Raw genomic sequence first — 15,270 nt, 5'->3', positions numbered from 1 at the left:
AGGCTAAGGCAAACCCCACAAAAGACTAGCCGTTCTTTTTTGTCTGTTGCCTTAAAAACAAAGTGGACTACTTCAGATTTTTGTGGCATTTTTGCTTTTGTGGCATACCAGATTATGACAAAATTCATACCTGTGAAAGAATTTCAACCAGTATGCTGGATAAACCAGTATATTGGCCACTACTACTGTACTACTTCTTTAATATCGCAAAACTGTTTCGCATATAATAGTTATAAAGCCTCTGTGCACTAAGCAACATTCTTTCCAAATCAAACCTCAACTCAACCACATTTTGTTAACCACATTTGCTAGTCTTGGTACCAGATATGTTGAGTTCTGTGTGGTAGTACTAAATGTTAGTGTTAAAACGGAATAGGGTGGATCATTAGGTCTGATGGTTTGAATTGTTTGTCTGTTAGCAGAAAGTCCTGCCTCTGTGACTGCCCAGAAAGTCCATCCCTCAAAAATGCCCCTGCAGTGAGTTGTAGTTGGACCTGCATCTATTTTAGTGACTCCAGCAAAACATATTGAACACATCTGTATGATGATCTGTAGAGATGTAGCAAGAAAAAAATGACTAAATTTATACAACCTAAAAAAACATGTGAAAGTTAACTAAATGTAGCATGCTGCGTCACCTCTTGACTTTCGACTCCTGTTTGGGTACATGCAGTGACAGAAACAGTAATAAACACAACACTGACTCTGTTTATCATTCGCAAATGCACCACTACTGCTGTGATTGTTTATTCCTCAAAAGGGCTCAGCGAGCCAAACCACTGGCTTCAATGTATTAACTTCTCATGCCACACATCAGAGGATCTTTGATGCTTTCAAGCCTTGGTGACACTCTCGATAGTTGTAAGATCTAATGTTGAGGGAAAGCTCACACTGAGTTGCGCATCTTGCAGTTTCTTATTTTGTTCCAGGACCTCCCCAGCATGCCAGATCCTTCACTACTCAGTGTTCAAGGACTTTATTATTTACAAATTAAGGCTTGGCTAAGATGAGTACTTTACTAGCTTCCTAAGTTTGTCACACATACAGTAAAAGGAATATTAAAGATAGTGAAATTGTCCTTTCAGAGGCTGATATGATTTATTCACTCTGACTATTTAGCAAATGGCATGAATGCTATTTACATTCTTGCAAATGAAAGTGAGGATTTGAATTCTTGAATTCTTGTTTTTACCAGAAAAAGGGAAGACATCCCTCGAGTAACCGAGATTATATCAAACTAGTGGTTATATGAATCCAGATGATACTATTTTGCCTGGAATTCCAGGCTACTTATCCAAAGGTTATGCAGTGAATATACTCGTAATACTAAAAAACTTTTCCACCAGCTCTCCTCTCTTATAACATGCTCACATTCTACTTTAATCTTGCATATTTCCAGTTTATTTTTGGTTGTTACAGTTTCTTTGAAAGTTGTTTCATTATTCACATGAGAGATCTTCCTCTATTCATGGTAACACAGCATGTAGACCACAGTTTGTGTTCTTCCCTTCAGGACGATTTCGATTTTGGCAATATTTTGCCAGTCAAAACAAGGCTGTTCTTTAAAAAACCTCAGCTTTCACTTGAAAAATTAAAATTACATATGAGTATATGTATCTATGCTCCAAATGTGAGGCATACAGTACGTGTAAGTTGTGAGCATGTAGTCCTGCAGGAGTGCGGAACAGTCAGAATTTCATTGTTTACTGTGCTGGCTGATTAATTGGAGCAATTACATTGCTGCAATGCCATCTCACCTGGGTGTAGGAGGACTAAATGTGCTGGTGGATTAGGAAAGCCCTGTATTATAGGCAGCACCCTGAGGACCTGCGCAGGCCACCACTGCTGTAATTAACTAACAGCCTCTCACTGCAGCCTGAGCACATGCTAAGCACACAGTACCAGTCCTGCTGCCCATGGGTTAGCTTAGCGTCACCAAGTCTTGCAGGAGTGCTGTCGAACTGTCTTTATATCTGTGTCATAACCCTCAAAGACATGGCATGGAGACAGTTATTGATAAGGGACATGCTTTGATCGACTAACAGTACACATTCATAACAGATAACAATGGCATTCTGTGTCTGGAAGAATAACATATTTCATTGTAAACATTTAAGTCTAGTTTCCAAGACCCAGATTAAGCTTAAGCCTAGACTGAAAATATTTTCTTATGGTGTTTCACCATAGGCCTATTACATAATCACAATAATTTTAGCTGACAATTATAAAACCATTATTTTTCACAGTTGCTAACTTTCACAATTATATGTTTATTTCGCAACAAGGACAAAGTGGAAGTGGCTACAATCAGTTTGGTTAAGGCAAATACATGTAAATTAATCAGAAAATGCTTTTATTGAGTAATGGACCATATGAAAAAGTTCTAGCTTCTAACTTGGTGCTATAACACCTTTAGAGGACAGTAGTGAGTAATGTTTGTTTATTTGAGCTTAAGCCGTTTCTGTCATCAATTGGGAACTACTAAGTGTCGACTGCTAGGAAGCGTGATAGCTAATTGGCCACTTCAGACTTGTACATAAATAGCTGCATACCATGATAAAATTTCTCGATTATGACAGGCCTAATTTACAATTAATCTAATCTGAGACTAGGCTTAATCCATATCCATAAAACTGGGCCTTACTGCATATGATTGTGTGTGACTTTCATATCATTGTTTCACACAATTACTAGGGCTGTCAGACAATTAAAATAATTCATTGCGATTAAACACATTATTTTGTGTAGTTAGTTAATCACAGTTAATGTGATGTGAATGGCATATTTGCTCAAACACCTTGTTTCTAATGGAACTGTATCTTACCCCTTTGCTAATGCTTTTGTTAGTTTGCTTCTCATTGATTTATCCATAGATCTCCTGCAAGAGCTCTCCAGCGTAGTCTGCTGAAGGCGTCCTCCAGTGCTAACGTCACTGATATTACTGATATTGCTGACATCAGTGCTGTGCAAATTCACATGGCAGTAGATAGAAATAACTCCTGGTTTTATTAAGTGAGCCGTCAGGTAACTTCCTGTTATTTAAAAGCTGTATTTGAATGAGACGACTACAGTCACAGAGTCATAGCAAAGGGACGTGAGCAGCTGGGCTTTAAGTTGGAACTACAGATGGTTAAAAGGGCAAGCTAGGAAAATGCATCAATGCATTTATAAGGCATTACCTTTAATGTGTTAATAATGCGTGAGCTTTGACAGAGCTAATAATTATACAGCATGACCAATAAATGGCTCTTTACGGAGAAAACAAACTGGTTGTTACAGCAGAGTAGCATATTACATTGCAAACATATACTGCATATGGTTTAATAGGTGGTGTGTGTTTGTCAGGAGAGCTCTTCTTAAAGCACCTGCCACTGTAACATTCCTTCAGGCTACTGCTGAGAGCAAGAATCCCCCCCTCATTGGTATTCACACTCATACTGTATCCGGCTGAATGGAGGCTGCCTGGGAGGCTCAAGACGTGGGAGCAATGGTGTGTGTGTGTGTGTGTGTGTGTGTGTGTATCTACATGCTGTTCAGCTAAGTACTGTGAAGAAGATATTAAGCATTATATATATTCGATATACATGTATCTACTAATGTTAAACTCATTTTATTGTAGATTGATTCCAATGTAGTGCTATTACTATGCAGCATCACAGGTTTACAATGTATTGAAATTAAGAAATTTTAGATGTATTTCTGGCTCCAGAGTGGTGAACAGAGCTGTGGATGATTCCAAAATGAATGACTGAATGAATCAGAATGCCTTGTATTTGCAAAGCAGTGATCTCAAGATGGCTATTTTGATGATAAATTGCTATAAATGTTCCAGATAATTGTATAATTCATCACTGAATAACTTCTTGTTGTTCTGGTTGAGTGTAGGGATATGGAAAATATTGCTCTTTCCACTTGGGTGCCATGCACGCATCTGGGTGGAAGCAAAGTGAACGCCCAGCAGACAGCAGTGGCTGATGGATTCACCAGCATAATGGAGCCTCTTTTGTTTGACTTTTCGATGGAAGGAGTCTGTTAGGTCTAATATCATCGCTGTACATCCCCCCCTCCAACCCCCCCCCACACACACACTTTTTCCTCCTGCTGGCTCCCTGCCTGTCTGCCTGCCAAGATGGCAAATCCCACTTGGATTTGAGCGGGAGATCACCATGGCGACGGCGCTCTTGCCACACGTGCCTATAGATCCTGCTGGATAGGGGCACAGCGAGAGGTGCACTCATACGACAAGACTGCACTGTTCGGAGTCTTTCAGCGCCATCCTTCGCCCCCATTCACTGCCACCAAACATCAGAGAGACAAATAGCGCACCACGGTAATGACCAGCTAAAACCCGGACCCCCGCCGAGAACGAGCTTTAGCATTAGTGCTAACGCAGCACTTAAATAAGACGGTTGTGTGGCAGAGCACAATGTACGAGTGCTGCTGGATTTTCGCGACTGCAAAAGAGTCTATTTAGAAGACCACTCTCTGTGCCGAGCGCATGTTGTGTTGTCATTTAAGCGACCTATTTTGACTATTATCTTTTTTGTCGCCGTGTAAATGATTCTCTTCTTCCAAATCTAAGGACCCCTGGAGGTTTAACCACAGTCTATTAGACGAAAATACAAAACTCAGTGGTGGCACAAAGCTGTCGCATGCCGACCCACACAGAGACAAGAGTGATTACAGAAATTGTCAGGAAAAAGTCTTCAGTGCTAACTCAGCCTCTCCACACAAGCACAATACTTTCAGTGCTTTTTTCTATTTTTATTCAACTAGCTTATGTGTCTGTGGAATTTCAGTTGCAGTGTGCACTGAGCAGTGTGTGTGTCTGTGCCTTCAAGATCGTGCGCTAATAGAACAGGGAATGTATCAGAGCCAAGACACCCTCCATGAATGAGTCATCAGCTTTAGGCATCAAGGCCAACACTCACACACACACTCATAGGTACAGCAGACGCAGAGGCAGAGAACATCCTACAGTAATTCTCTTCGTGTGCAGTGCTGTGCAAAAGTCAGAGACCAGCGTTCATTTATATAGTTTCTGGTTAAAATGGCCATTAAGTACAAGTTATTCATTTTTCAGGAGGTATTCCTGAGATTAGATACGAGATATTCCACTTGTATAAGGAAGGGGAAAGTCAAAGAAAACTGAAAAGTGAAAAAAACAAGAGTTTCCAAAACTGGGGTTAAAAAATATTAAAAGTTACAGAGAAAAAAGGGCTCCTAACAGTCGTGCAAGACCACCAAAACTGTCCCTATCAGATAGGCAGCACTTAAAGCCTTTTTCTTTGAGAGAATGGAGAAAATGAAGCTCTACTCTTGCTCCACTCCGTCCTTCCACTGTGAGAAGACAACCCAATGCTATGGATCTGAAAGGACGTGAAGTTGACAAGAAACGGTTATTGAGAAAAGGAAATTGACAAAAAAGAGGAAATTTGGCAAACCAAACAAAGAAACTGCTGGTGTTCTCAGATCAATGGACAGACCACCACAGAGTCCAGGGCTAAAATGCTCCTTTTAACTTCAACATGAATGAGTGGGAATAAATTGCTGTAGGCTTAATAGGCAGATATTTGATTTGACATCACAAAAACATGAATATTTCCAGCTTAGTTTCCATATATTCTCATTGTCATTTCCAGTTATGAGTTCTCTTATGATGTTTCTCTGAATGCCTTGAAATTAACAGATTGAACTCTTGAATACTTGCATTATGCCTGTATGCCGGTCTGCGAGTGTAAATAGGTGTCAGTGGCTGCAGCGTTCACGTTAGCCATGCCAGTCACCCTTCACTTCTGTTTGACGCATCTTAAGGGTCTTCTGTCCTCCTCGGTCTCGTCCTTCCAGACAGCCCTGGACGTGATTGGACAGACAGGGCGTGTCTCTATTCCTCCCTTGCTTTGCCTCTCCTCCTGTCTGTCCGTCCGCTCCTGACCGAGGCCGCGGGGGAGCGGGTCTGATTTATTTGGGGTTTAGGGAGACAGAATGAGTGGCATTTTAATGTGCTTTGGAGATGTTTGGTCACAAGTACTATTGATCACAGTGCACTGGAGCGCTCCCCGGAGAGCGAGGAGAGGCAGGCATGGCTGTCAGTCCAGGAATGAGTTCCTGCATCAGGCTCCAATTAATGATATGACGCCCTGGGTGGACAGGGTCAGCCCATTAAGTAATCTCCCAGTCCAGGGAGATTGAGCCTGCCAGTGGGCTGGACTGGCTGACTGATGGACGCTGGGTAATTTGGGCCTGAGCCTTGGTGTGGTTGGTCCACAAGGGAGAAGTTGGATTAGAAGTGTATGTGTGTGTGCTTGTGTCAAAGGTCTGGAGGGGGGATGGGGGGGCAGTTGCTCTAAGTTCCTTCCTATTGTCCAGCATGGCCAAGTTATTAATAGTGTTAACATTGTCGATACATCATTGAAAAGCAAAAGTTCTATTTGAGAACTCACATACAAACCAGAAATAAAGTCAAAAGTTTTCATCTTTTCTAAACCAGTCTGTGTAGTATATGGTAAGAGTGCTGTTCAATCAAGACACTGCTAACAGTTAAATCATGATCTCACACTCAAATTTTAAAGTGAATGTTGACCTCAGAATTGAAAATCTCATCAAATCTGTAAATATTTGTATCATTACACCTAAAAAATAGTGAAGCTGCTGTCAACGGTTGTTAACTGAGCAAAAGAAAAAAGTAAAAGAACAGCAAATGCTTTGGGCTGTTTAGTCATCTTCACTGCGGTATGTTAATTTATTAATCCCTGCTATAGCCGGAACTTTTAGTTTCTGCTATAGCCTGAACTTTTAATCAGAACCTGAACACAGCCTGAGAATTTTCTGACTGAGCCTGATCAGACCTGAACCACATTGGCTACCTTTATATGCAAAATCTGATCGAATACATTCTGATCATAGATTGAGACTGAAGTGTTTATATCTCATTCTACTCAACAGTCTGATGAAAATCTCTGTTTACATGCACACTACAAGTAATCCGATGAAAAATTACATGTATGCGCATAAGCACCACTTAGTGTAGATGTTACCATGACAACAAGCATCACGTGAGTCCGGTCAGAGTGAGACGAGCAGCAGTGCGTTACCTAAATTTTCAGCTGGCACACTTGTGTTTTTAATTACTTTAAAATGATGTCAGACTCAGGAAAACATCCTTCACATGTACTTATTAAAGAAGGGTGAAAGGAAGACGTCGTGTTCTGAGACATATGAGCTGGACGCCCGTCCCACCACCATCTTTTAAAGCTCAAAGCATGAACTTTGTCTCCTCTGCAGACCAGTTTCAGCTCCCGCCATGTTGACATTATAAACTTTTGCTATGATGCGACGCACATGCGCAGAACAAACTTATATTTAAGATTGGAAATGTAATCAGATACAGGCATGTACATGGTTATTATTCTTCTGTTTATACTGATTATTTACAGGATTACCCACCTTGTTCAATCAGATAGAAGCTGTATTCTGAATGGCCTCAATCGGACTAGTCTATTTCAATTGAGGTGTATACATGCACATATTCTGTTCCAATTAAGATATTAATTGGATTATTAACGGATTATCAGGCTGCATGTAAACGTGGCTATTGTCATGATTCGAGTCTGAAACTGACTTGTGCAAAACTGACCCAAACAGGCCCATCTTCACTTTAGTGCAGAATAAAACCTGATGAGATACTACTGTGTTGATGATTTGATAGTAATAACAGCAGTCAAAAGAACACAGATACATAAAATATAAAAAAATATAAAATTATATGTTATAATAAAATAATCAGCTGTCCAAAATAATGTATTCGTCAAATATTGTTTTTGAACAACATCTCAAAGATCAGTCTAGTTAAACTGTCTATACTGTCCCGTTTCTACACTGTGGAACTACACTCACTACTCTTCTTCATTTCTAAATGCAGTTTCTAAATGCCTTTGTCACATTTGTTTTGGTACGTAAAGAACATGAAGGTCACAAATAACCAAAATATAATCAAAATATTATTTGCATTTCAGTCACCTCTTTCTTTAGGTGAAACAAAGATCTTAGTGATGTGAATCGTGTTTTGAATGTGTGCACACTCATGTAGAAACCATCACTGTGCATCCAATTATAAGGCAGCGTGGAGCTTCTTCTATATAGTGATAGAAAACACATACTGATCCATTTTACTATGGCCAGTGGGGACAAGCACGCAGCCCAACTACTCCGTGGGCAGATTTTAATGAGTTATAGGGAACAAAGACGAAATCTTTGAATGTATCACCAATGAAACAGTAGGTATGATAGGGTTAGAGCACATTCTTGAGGAGGCTGAGCCTTCCTTGCCTCCTTGACAGACTACCACTGCTTCAGTGTAGAGGGCAGAGGCAGGGACTGTTTGAAGAGGTACATCTTAGGCATTGCTATCGATGTGAAGCAAGATAACCACTATTAACAATGGTCATTTTAATGGGTAGCGAGGACCAAGGCAGTGTAGAGCGGGCCATTTACTGTCCATCAGTCTAAATGCACCTAATGGACTGGCATCCATTCCACAGCATGCAGGATTGACCTTGACAGAGTGCTGAGTTTCACCGGTGCCAGTTTCACTTTCAGCCCCCCAAAAAGCACACCTCCGCTGCCAGCCTATGTCATGAATACACTTCAGCTGCAATCTCCCTGCCTAATGCCTTTTATTTCTTCATAGCACTCACCAAATCCGACTAGTGAAAAGAAACGAACGCTGCTAGAACGAGAATCAGGAGCTTTTCATAGCTGAATGGCTCTTAACTAGAGACTGGGAAGCCCCTAGTCCAGTAAACACAGAACCGTCCCCTACGCCAGAGCGTTTGTGTCGTATTCCACTGATGTTGCATGTTCAGTAAGGGTGTTGTGCGGTTCTGAGAAATGGGTCGTTACTGACTCCCTGTGGTTCAACGAGTGAAATAGATTAATCGCCAGCAGTCAGTATTCTGACTGAATACACAGATTATCAGATTACGGCATTCACTCCTTCTGCCAGGTGGATCTATAGAATATATTTTAGCTTCAGGTGCAAGATGCAATTAATCACCCCATAATCTCCCAACTGCTATGTGGGTGTTTACCGTTGCTGCCTGTGTCTTTCAGCCATGGGTAGTGGCTCTCTGCCGATGTTTACATTTATATAAGGCTTCCCGTTCATCCTTTAATCTTTGACAGAGAAGAATATGGGTTTTGCTTAATCCTGGAACCTTTCAGATATATATGGAAACCATGGGTGAATGCTATTAAAATCATAATGCGTGTTCTGCTTGTATACCTAATAATGCTGGTTTTGTATACCTTAGCCTTACATTGTAAATGTCCTTTAGAATTAAAGGTTAAAGGTGTACAGATTAGAAATGCCCACAGATGACATGTGAACTAATAATAACTGCATGAAAAAAAGTGGTTGTGAGATTCTTATGGTGTGACTGGTACGCTTTTTGCAAAGAATAAAAACTACAGTTGGTCATTGGCTCATGTTATATGATTACAGCCAGTTTAATATTATCTATTTTTGTTGTTCCAACTTACACCTCACCCTCTCCACTTTCTGTAGATTGAGAGTTAGCCCTTTTCAATAAAGTTACAGTAATTCTAATAAAGAAACTCCAGCTGTGCCCTGTTCCTTCTAGCTAACATACACATAACACATTAACAGCAGCTTCTGCAAGTAGATAAGGAAAAAGCTCACTTTAAATAGGGTGGGTCTTAAGTAATTGGACAGAGACACAATTAGTATTGTGGCTCTGTATGCCAGCACATTGCATTTAACATGAAAATACTATGCACCTAAATTAATGTGCAGAATGTAGGCTTTAATTCAAGTATGTTTAGTTTTACATATAGTTTTCCCATTTCAGAGGGCCATAAGTAATTATGCCATAGCAAACAACCACACGGACAATTGTAGCACACATTAGAGTAGAAAGTCATGAAGAAAAACTACTAAATAGATCAAGATCACTATCTCAGATGTTGGTAATGATGTCCCAAAGACCATAAACTAACACAACCTCAGAGGGTTTTCCATACTATACAGTCCAGTCAAAAGAACAGCTGACATTTTGCAGAACGTCATGATACAAAGCTTACCAGCTAATCCGTGAAACATGGTGGCATGGGTATGTTTGGGTCTTAGTAAAAGCTGTTAGGATAGTGCTTTATGTTGTAGCAGGACAATGACACAAAACATGCTACTAAAGCAGCTATTGTTCAAGCAAATAACCTGAGCTTAAATTCAGTGAGCATGCATTTCATTTACTGAAGACAAGTCTGAAGGCAAATAGCCTCTTATTCAAGCAGGAACAGGCCTTGTAGAGCATCAACATAGAAGATAACCAACATCTTGTGATGTCTGTGGGTCACTAACTTCAGCAATTATAAATAGGAAACTTATTTAAGAAATTTGAATTTGTCTTATCACATATAGTCCCATGGCATTTGGGGGGCATGTATTAACCCCTTAAAATTCCAGGCTTGTTACATACTAAGGCTTATTATTCAGTAACTACAGGGACTTCAATGTAAACTGGTGGAGCTTTTCTTAAGTTAAAGAATTGTGCAGTAAAATCAGTGGGCCTTGGCCTTTTAAGGGGTTAAAAGAGCTCTATATCCTATTTGGTTTAACCAATTTAGACAAAAAATGCCCCTGGAAAACTTTAACATTCAGTACTTTAACCTCATAGTTATTGTTTTATTTTGAATCCAATGTGTCCAAGAAACCAAAAATGCATAATTCATTCTTATTATGGACTACACGTAGATGGGCAATATGACAATACTTTGTCATGAATTAAATTACATGACAATATACCTATATATCCAATATTTAACATATTGTAGATATTGTCAGTGCATACAGAACACCAATCAACTGCATGTTTAATTGGATTTAGTGCAGCATAGTATGAGAAACATTGAAGAAAATGTATTGTACATTGAGAAACCTCTGAAGAACTAAATATTGTGATGCCTGTATCATGTATTGTGAAAATGTTTAAAAACATTGTGATGTATTTTTGCCATTTCACCCACACTTACTGCACTGTATGTAGCCTCCTGTATTAAAACCAGTTTATGTTGTGGAGTTGATACTAAGGCCAGTCACTGATGGCCTTGTTTTAATGTCACAAAACCATTTATAACTTTTAATATGGCGCACACTCTGCAGAATTTTGGCTAGCTTCTAAAAATAGCCTATTGCGAGCTTGAATGACATGCTGTGTTGTGCATGCGCAGGGGCTGCACAGAGACCAGGGGAGAGACGGCTGAATTGAAGCAGGCCAGCTTTTTAATTGGCTCTCTCTTATCTCTCCCCATGCAGTGTGTACGGCTGCCCTCTGGCCAAGAAGAGGAAAACACACGACAGGCAGCCCCTCGAGCCAGCGGCCAAAAGAAAGGCCTTTCTAACACACACTGAGCTGCAGCCCATGGAGGACTGCTACGAAGCCGAGGCGGTCGAGGACGAGATGGACGAGAAAGAAGAAGAGGAAGAGGAAGAGGAGGAGGAAGAGGAGGAAGCGGCAGAGGAAGAGGAAGAGGAGGAGGAAGAGGAAGAAGAGGAGGAAGAAGAAGGAGAGGGAGAGGAGGAAGTGGAGGAAGAGTATACGGACAATGAGGAACAAGTAGAGCAAGAGGAAGGAGAGGTGGAGAATGGAGAGGAGGAAGAGGCGGAGCAGGAAGAAGAGGAAGTGGTGGAGGATGAGGAGGGAGAGGAAGGCGAGGGGGAGGATGAAGAAGAGGAAGAGGATGAGAAGGGAGAGGAAGAAGACGATGAAGAAGAGCATCAGCACATTGAAGATCAAGGTGAGAAGGCAAATCTTTTCTGTTTTCCATCTGACATGTAAACATTTCCCAGCTACTCCAGAAAAGTTGTTTCCTAAGACATTTGACATGATTTGAGCTTTGATGATTTTTTTTAATTTTTTTCTCCTTTTTGGCTCACAACAGTTACTTTACATCAGACTATGTTTCTTTATGAGTAAGAACAAAGTGGAGTTAAATGAAACTGAAGTTAAATAGTGGGCATTGTCCTCCAGAAAAGGGCCAGAGGGAGGGGGAATTGGCAGCTCAAGCTCTTTGGAGGAAGGTCACCGTAATTTGAGGTGCAGTTGGATGTTTGTACTGCGACCTTCAGTGTGGTCTCAGTATCAGGCTAAAAACAGCCCCTTCAAAACATTGCCTCCGCTCCTCCACATACTCGCTATCTTGCTGATGCCCAGTTTAGTCAGATTCTTCATTCTACAAGAAGCCGCAGGTTGTACCAATACGCTGCACTATACTATAATTTACTATGCTATACTATACTGCATGTGGACATTATATTCGGTTGGCAGCCCTTGAGACTTGATAAACTGAGAGTTTTTATTTATTTATGGTCCTCACATCTGAACAACACCTCTCCTTGAATGCACAGATTCACTTATCTGAGTCACATGTAAGAAATAATATTTGAATATCATTGCTGTCCATCCCAAAAAAAACTTTATCATTCAAGTTATTCCCGAAATAGTAACATTATAGAAGAAGGTAAAAACTTTGTTACCTTTTTAATATAGAAGACAACTGACTGATATATATATATATATATATATATATAGAGTGTCTGTGAGGAATTTTTGCCCATTCATCCAGAAGAGCATTTGTGAGGTCAGACACTAATGTTGGACGAGAAGGCCTGGCTTGCAATCTCTGTTCTAGTTCATCCCAAAGACGTTCAGTTGGGTTGAGATCAGGGCTCTGCAGGCCAGTCAAGTTCTTCTACACCAAACTCACCCAGCCATGTCCTTATGAAGCTTCCTTTGTACACTGATGTACAATCATGCTGGAACAGAAAAGGGCCTTCCCCAAACTGTTTCCACAAAGTTGGAAGCATAGAATTGTCAAAATTGTCTTGGCCTGCTGAAGCATTAAGATTTTCCTTCACTGGAATTAAGGGACCCCACCGCGACCCAGAAGGATAAGCGGTTTAGAAGATGGATGGATGGATGGATGGATGGATGGATGGATGGAATTAAGGGGTCTGGACCAAGCCCTGAAAAACAACCCCATAGCATTATCCCTCCTCCACCAAACTGTACAGTTGGCAAAATGTAGTCAGGCAGGTAACGTTCATCATTCCATCAGACTGCCAGATAGAGAAGGTGATTCATCACTCCACAGTGATGTGTTTCCACTGAGTCCAGTGGCAGCGTCCACTCTGTAAATTTGTGTGGTCTACCGATTCATGGCTAAGCTGTTGTTCCTAAGTGCTTCCATTTCACAATAATAGCACTTACAGTTGACAGGGGCAGATCTAGTAGGACAGAAACTTCAACTGACTTGTGGCAGAGGTGGCATCCTATGATAGTGCCACTGAGCTCATCAGTACGACCCATTCTACTGCCAGTGTTTGTCTATCGAGACTGCACGGCTATGTGCTTAATTTTATCCACCTGTTAGCAATGGGTGTGGCTGAAACAGCTGAACTCTATAATTAAGAAGTGTGTCCCAAAACCTTTGTTTATATCGTGTATATAAGGGAGAAAAGCATATATTGTGTTTTTGTTTGTTTGTTTGTTATGCTTGTTTGATAAGGCTCTTGTGGCAATTTTGTTTGTACCATGTGGGCAGAATGCATCCGATTCGTGCTTGAAACTGCTGCATAAACCATAACATCAAGCCCTGGGTATCTTTCCTGGTGGTGCTCTAGAAGACCTGTAATCTGGCTTGTTTTTGCCTTCAGTCTTGACTGAAGTATTTCAGTATTCAGTAACTGAGGTTTAGGTTAGGTGATTCCTGTCCTGAACATTGTACATTGTACATTCAATGTTTACTTTAGTGATATGCTTTGGGTCACTGTCCTACTGCAGTATGAAGCGCTGTCCAATGAGTTTTGAGGCATTTGCTTTACATACCGTAACACAGACTTTTGGTTCTTGGGGCTTATCGGTGCTTAGCATCTTGTGGTAAACCCTCTGATTCTTCTCTTTATGGTAGTTTTTTTTCACAATCCAGGACAGTGTTCCTGGATAATTGAACAGTTTTTCTTCATAACTGAAAGTATTCTTTGGTCATCCACTACTGTGGTCTTTTGCAGACCTGCTGGTTGTTTGCTATGGCTTCTAAACAGTATAATCTGTCATAGACAGATGATTATGACACATATCATCTTTGGCTGTGTCTGTGATTGATATGTTTTTGTTCCATGACAGCCTGCTTTGCTTTTCTTTGGTCCTCATAATGACAGACAACAGTCTCCAGATGCAAATGCCACAAATAGAATCAACTCTAGACCTTTTGTTAGCTCTCCTGTGCATGAACTAATGATGCAGTGACACACAGCTGGCCAGGAAATAAGCACCCAACTGTCCAGTTAGTTTTCATCCAAATAAAATGGTGGGATTTGGCATAAAATTGGGCATGTAATTCGTATGATTTGCCCCATGCAAATACCTGAAAATGAAAGCAATTTGGCCACACTGTCATCATTTTGATTTTCATTTGATTGTATCACTTTCCAGTTGTTTATGGGCTGTATTTAGTTTTTTAAACAAAAGTGTATTATTTTAAATTGGCTCAACATAAGCTTCTGTGCATCTCATACTTTTGTAAGTGGAAAGCTCCACAGCCCAAAACATTGCAGTCTAGTAAGCTGCATTTTAAATTCGCAGCAGAATTACATTAGTAGCTTGCTGGTCTGACTGCTATGACAGCATGCTTGTGGTCATAATGTCTGAGGTTCTGTGAGAGTGGGTGGGTTTCCCAGTGCTCTGCTGAAATGAGATTAGTTGAGTAATGTCTCAGCTCTCTCAGACACTCTGAAGACCTGGCTGGACAGTACTTAGCCTCGGTCCACCCTGTACCAATCAGATCTGACAGCGCCTTCAAATCAAATTACGAATGGCAATTCTGAAATGATTGGCCATAACTCCTCATGGTGTGTTCTGTTTTCACACAGAGAGGGCAGAGCCTGTGAGCTAATGAGTAGATATTGAGAAGAAAGGAGAATAAAGCAACAAGTAAAAAACAAGTAAAAAAACAAAAATTGAGAAGGTCTTGCTGAGCAAGAGAGTATTATGAGAGATGGAAGAGACTCTGTACTGTCCTCTATACAGTGCATGCAAACTTTAACGCTAGGGCTAGGAGTCAATCAAGAAAGAGTCAGTTCTCTGATCGAGAGTCGACTCCAAAGTTTGTACTTAATTCCACATAGAGGCATTCAAGTTTACCCGCACTTGTGATCACACGGAAAGTGAGATATTCTGCCGTCACTCTCCAGAC

General features: G+C 40.7%; 1 protein-coding gene across 1 annotated transcript in view; it reads left to right on the top strand.

Moving 5' to 3' along the window:
- Window positions 1-15,270, top strand: part of myt1lb (myelin transcription factor 1-like, b) — a 134,857-nt gene that overhangs the window by 64,559 nt on the left and 55,028 nt on the right. The window contains exon 6 of the mRNA XM_036593380.1: window positions 11,333-11,814. Within this exon, the coding sequence (XP_036449273.1) occupies window positions 11,333-11,814 (482 nt within the window). The remainder of the gene's footprint in view (window positions 1-11,332; window positions 11,815-15,270) is intronic.

Source organism: Colossoma macropomum, unplaced genomic scaffold (assembly GCF_904425465.1).
Source record: "Colossoma macropomum unplaced genomic scaffold, Colossoma_macropomum, whole genome shotgun sequence".
NCBI classification, from domain to species: Eukaryota; Metazoa; Chordata; class Actinopteri; order Characiformes; family Serrasalmidae; genus Colossoma; species Colossoma macropomum.
This window is presented reverse-complemented; position numbering and strand designations above follow the sequence as displayed.